A 5,697-nucleotide genomic window follows, 5' to 3' on the forward strand; every position below is an offset into this window, starting at 1 on the left:
GCCATTTTTCTCCGACCTGGCCGCCGGTTCGTCTCCTTCCTCGTTGGTTTGCTCACGGCAAGCTCTTGCCGGCCCAGCGACAACGACGCTTGCCCAGTCTCTGGACAGCCGCCGGACTAGGCCTCAGCCGCGGTCTCCAGTAGGCCCTAACAGCCGGCCCGGGGCAGAGCTGTGGAGAAAGCTGCCCGGAAGCACAGCCTGGCGGCCAGGGCCGCACGATCCAGCGAGTGGTCTGAGGGGCCGGCGCACTAGGTTCGCGGCGTTGCCGTGACGATCCCAGAATTCGGCGCGCGCTGCCGGTTGGGCCAGAACTGCCGGCCGAGCCTCCGCTGAGGGAGGCGCCGAGCCGCTCCGCAGCGAGCCCGGCCGCCGGCGCGTCGGTGGGACTGAGCTCTGCGGGCGGGAGGAATCCCTGCAGCTTTGCGGATGCGGAGGTCCCTCTAGGGCTGGGGACCGAAGACATTCTTGTCGGGTTGGGGGCGTGAGGAGGTTCCTGTCAGTTTGGGAAGCGCGAAGAGATTCTTGTAAGTTTCGGGGCTGCAAGAATATTCCTGTCAGTTTCGAGATGTACGAGGAGATCCCGGTCAGTTTGGGGGGAGAGGGGAGCCCTCGTCAGTTTGAGGGGGTTGGGAGGAGATGCCTGCCTGTTTCCGAGCGGTGGGAAGAAAACAAATCCTTCCTCAGTTGCAGGAGTGTAAGGAAATGCTAGTCAGTTTCAGGGGTTTTGTAGCGGTCCTTTTTAGTTTCAGGGGCGCGACGAGAACCCGGTCATGTTTGAAGTAGAGGACAAGCTGATGAGTTTTGCAGTTGAGATTTATTTCGGTTTTTGGGGTGATGAGGCTCCCGACTGCTCTGGGGTAGAATGATTGGGAGAGTTCTCAGAACACGACCCTAGAACTGTGATTTGAGTTGGGCGCCTCTGCCTTGTTCATGAAGGCAGCGAGGTAATTTGCGAGTAATCCGAGCCCACACCTAGAGATCCCTCATCTCTCTCCAGTTGCTCGTATTTAGGGGGTGGGGGTGGGAAAGAAAGAAGAGGCTTTTGCTGAGCTCCCCCAGCCTCATTCTTGAGACTAGGGCTGGTGTCATAATAAAGAGCGCCCTGGGAAGCAAGGTTTCGAGCAAGGAGAGGGTCAGTGAGGGATTAAAGAAGCTTCCTTAAAGGCGTTAGATATTGCCCTGAAGCCCGGAAAGAAGTTCTCACTGACGCTGGGGGCTAAGGAAGGTAGGGAGTGTAAAAAAAAAAAAAAGCCTCGACGGCCCAGCTCCGTTCTTTATTTGTTAAAGCAATCCTGGAGGCGGGTGCACTTTCTCCGGTTGCCCCCTACAGTCGCACCAGCTGTGTTGCATCACGGCCGCGGTAACTCCCCATTTGTGAACTGTGGGTTGGTACCCTGGGAGATCTGATTTACTATAAAAAGTGTTGTTTGTGCCCAGCATTCATCCAGAAAGGACGCGTGCTGTCGCCTCTCGCTCCTCTGAAGGTTCTGAGACTGGTCCGCGGCAGAACGTTTCAAGGCCCGGCGAAGATGGCCTCGGTGCCGGTGTATTGCCTCTGCCGGCTGCCTTACGATGTGACCCGCTTCATGATCGAGTGTGACATGTGCCAGGACTGGTTTCATGGCAGGTAAGGAAGGCAGGCCAGGTGGCACAGAGTGCAGTGGCCAGATCTCACTCGCTTCGCTTCTTTCTCGGCTCTGTTTTAGGTTCCCACTCAGAAACTTTTCCCCTCTCGCTCCCTGAGAATGAACTCCAGTCCACCTCCCAGACCCAGGTTCCTCCATCCCTTCTTGCAGACTAGGGCCTAGCTGATATTGGCTTCTGGTTCCTCCATTTTCCCCCCTCATTTCCCATATGTATTTTTTCTTTTTCACCCTTCTTTTGATTTTTTTTTTAAATTTAGAAAGTATTTTCTTTCCAGCCCAAAGTATTATTTTTGTATTCTGGAAATTTTGTGTTCTGGCAGTTTTGTATTCTGGCAACTGTGTTTTGGCTTTGGAGGGAACATTGCTGTAATTTTGAGATAGTTGAATACAGCAAACATGGATTTGAGTTGTGGCTTTGCAACTCACTATCAGAGTGACCTTGGACAAGTTGCTGCCTCTGAGCCTCATTGTATTCACTGTTAAAACATATCTAATACATCCTTCCTGATTATTTAAAGCATTTTGTATGCACTCAATAAATGGAGGCAGAAATGCAGTAGTATTTTATTTCTATAGTATTTATCTGCAGAACCATCCAACCAACTTGAATTAAACAGAAGAGATATTGGGTAAAACAACAGCAGTAAAACCATTAATGAATTCCTTCCAGTTTACCATGTGTGCACATAAGCACCTGTCATCCAGGATTCCAGAGAGGTTAGTGTGTGGACTAAAACTGTAATATTATCCCATTATTGGGACTTAAATCCCAGCTATGGAAAGAAAAACATGAGAGGGATTTGTACACTGGAGTACAACGAAACAGTATATGGCACCCTCCTCCTGTTGCATTGTTGTTAGATTCTAGAATTTTCAGTTTTCACTAGTCCCTTTCAAAGGAACTGTTCCTGTTATCACACCCAAGACCAAACTAGAGATGCTGGTGCTGCTAAAATTCTGCTCTCAGAACATCCAAATTCATATTCAACGGATCGTTATTGAGTATTCACTGTGTGCCAGGTGCAGAGTTGCGTTTACTGCTTCATGTTATTTCTTTCAGGGGGAACAGACCTAGAGGGTGGGGTCTTTTCCTTTCCCCTGGAAATAAGTGGGGATTCAGATGTTTTTCGGGATTCCTGGTATTTTTGCTAGTGCTGATCAAGTCACTCTTTGCCCAAGATTCTTTCAGTGGTTCCCCTACAGAATAAAATTCAGTCATCTTTGTGTGACAGACAAGATCTTTTGTGATCTACTTGTTGTATCATTTCCCACCACTCCTCCTCCTTTGTTCTTTATGTTCCGGCAAGACAACTACTTATAGTTCTGGGAAATTTTTTTTTTTAAGATTTTTATTGGGGAATTGTGGGGATGGGAACAGCGCTGGGGAATTGGGGAAGGGGAGCAGACAAGTTGCTGTCCTTTTGTTCTTCAGTCCAGTTGTGGAGGACGTTGCTTCACTGGCCCAAGTTGGCACCATCATTGCGCTCCTCCCGGGCGAGGCAGATCAGTCGCTGGCTTCTGGACGGCCGCTCACTGCAGCTGCTGGCCGCTCACGCTGGCTGCTGGCTATACACGGTAGCCCATGGCAAACCCACTGCAGCAGGGGTTGCAGCCTACGCCGTCGCTGGTGACTCACGGCAGCCCAGCTCCAGGTCGAGGTGTTGTTCACCATCTTAGCTGTAGAGGGCGCAGTGTCACTGGCCCTCATATGTGGGATCCGAACCAGGGCCCTCTGGCGTCCCAAGCCATTTCTTAATCATCGCGCCACTCGGCCGGCCCAGTTCTGTGAAATTTTTATACTCCTTTGTAACTCTTTCTTTTTTTAAGATTTTATTGGGGAATTGGGGGAGAACACAGCATTGGGGAATTGGGGCAGGGGAACAGACAAGTTGCTGTCCTTTTGTTCTTCAATCTAGTTGTGGAGGATGTCGCTTCACTGGCCCATGTTGGTATAATCATTGCGCTCTTCCTGGGTGAGGCAGATCGGTTGCCGGCCACTGGACGGCCGCTCTCGGTGGCTGCCAGCCACACAAGGTAGCTTATGACAGCCCACTGGAGCTCCACTGCAGCCTATGCTGTCGCCGGCGATTCACGGCAGCCCAGCTCCAGGTCGAGGTGTTGTTCACCATCTTAGCTGTAGAGGGCGCAGTGTCACTGGCCCTCATGGGATCCAAAATGGGGACCTGCTGCTCAGAGCTGACGTCCCAAGCCAACTCTTAACAAATGCACCACTCGGCCGGCCCCTCCTTTTAACTCTTTGTCTTTGCACATGCTATTCCCACTAATCTCCTTCCTTTCACAACTTATAGCATTCCTCCACTGTAAAAGGCCTTCCTCTGGCTTCTCATTGCACTTTGTGTACATCCTTATCAAAAGTCATTGTTTCATCATACCATAGTTCTAAATACACCTGTGTCACTCGTTAGCCAGAGAGCTACCTGAAGGCATTGATGTCATCTTTTCATTTTTGGTATCCCCAGAACCTAGAGTACATTTTAAAATTAAATTTATTGAAGTAACATTGGTTAATAATGTTATATAAATTTTATCTGTACAGCATTATAATTCAATATCTGTATACTGTATTGTGCACTCATCATCAAAAGTCTAGTTTCCTTCCATTACCACACATTCGACCCCCTTTACCCAATTCGCCCTTCCCACACTCCCCCCCCTTACATTTTTGAATGAACAAGTGAATGAGTCTTCTTAAAAAAAGCTATTCCTTGTGGCCCTTACTTTGGATTGTGTGAGAAGTGTGTAGGTTCAAACCTGGAAAGTGAACTCCTACCCAGAGTATAGAAACCCTAACTTCACAGCCCAAGAACAGGAAACAGGAACAAATGCTTCCTCAGTGCTTACTATGTGCCAGGCCCCATGAAAGGGCTTTGCATAAATTATCTCAGTCTACACCCAACCCTGAAAGTTAGATGTTTCTTTTTTTCAAATAATGTTTTAAAATTTTCCTGATTATATAGGTGAGACATGCTCATTGTAGAAAATACAGAAAAAGAATAAGGAAGGAAATAAAAGTCATCTACGAGCCTACTATCCAGCACATTAACTCCCTTGTTTGACTTAGACTATAAACATATTTTTACAACATGGGATTGTAGTATAAATACCACTTTATAACCTCACTTTCATTCCTACTTAACCTTATAATGTACTTTACCAGGTCATTAAATATTCATCTAAACCTGATTTCTGATATCCCATCCTATATATGTGTCCTCAGTTACTTGGTCATTTCCTCTGTGGTTGGATGCTTACATTATTTGTACTTTTTTATATTGTAAGTATTATTGTGATGTGAGGGAAACTAGGGGTTCTGGAATTGTTTTGCATTTTTATATGGGTGCTGGTTACAATGAAAAGAATATTGTGGTGAACATCTTTGCACAGTAGAGACTTGACATGTAGAAGGAACACCACTGAGGCCTTTAAAAATTCCAAATTTACAAATATGGACATGGATTTATGGGCCAGGCCCTTCCTTAATCCATTTCTTCCAAGTTGTCAAATTTAAGTTTGTGGAATTGTTTTAAGTATTCCCTTATTATTCTTTTGATATCTGCAGGCTGGGTGTCTTCTTTTCTTTGTCAGGCTTGCTAGAGGTTTGTCAGTTTTATTGATCTTTTCAAAGAACAAGTGTTTTGTTTCATTGATTTCCTCTATCATCTTTCTATTTCAATTTCATTGATTTCTGCACTTTATTGTTTCCTTCATTCTGCTTGTTTTGGGTTTATTTTGCTCCTCTTTGCCTAATTTCTGAAGGTGGAAGTTTAGGTTATTGATTTGAGACTATTCCTGTTTTCTTTTTTTTTTTTTTAAAGATTTTTATTGGGGAATTGGGGGGATGGAAACAGCGCCGGGAATTGGGGGAAGGGGAACAGACAAGTTGCTGTCGTCTTGTTCCCCAGTCTAGTTGTGGAGGACGTTGCCCCACTGGCCCAAGTTGGCACCATCATTGCGCTCTTCCCGGGCGAGGCACATCAGTCGCCGGCTTCTGGACGGCCACTCACTGCGGCTGCTGGCCGCTCACGCTGGC

General features: G+C 47.2%; 1 protein-coding gene across 6 annotated transcripts in view; it reads left to right on the forward strand.

Moving 5' to 3' along the window:
• Window positions 1-275: 275 nt before the first annotated feature.
• The window catches only part of PHF8 (PHD finger protein 8), a 137,531-nt gene continuing 132,109 nt past the window's right edge, over window positions 276-5,697 (forward strand). For 4 of the 6 annotated variants that reach the window (XM_019668155.1, XM_019668150.1, XM_019668153.1 and 1 more), the window contains exon 1: window positions 1,444-1,627. In XM_019668155.1, coding sequence (XP_019523700.1) covers window positions 1,530-1,627 — 98 coding nt within the window. In that variant the 5' untranslated portion in view covers window positions 1,444-1,529. Of the gene's footprint in view, window positions 525-1,437; window positions 1,628-5,697 lie in introns of those variants that run through there. The other 2 variants (XM_019668151.1, XM_019668152.1) reach the window with 2 other exon arrangements.

Source organism: Hipposideros armiger, unplaced genomic scaffold (assembly GCF_001890085.2).
Source record: "Hipposideros armiger isolate ML-2016 unplaced genomic scaffold, ASM189008v1 scaffold_518, whole genome shotgun sequence".
NCBI lineage: Eukaryota > Metazoa > Chordata > Mammalia > Chiroptera > Hipposideridae > Hipposideros > Hipposideros armiger.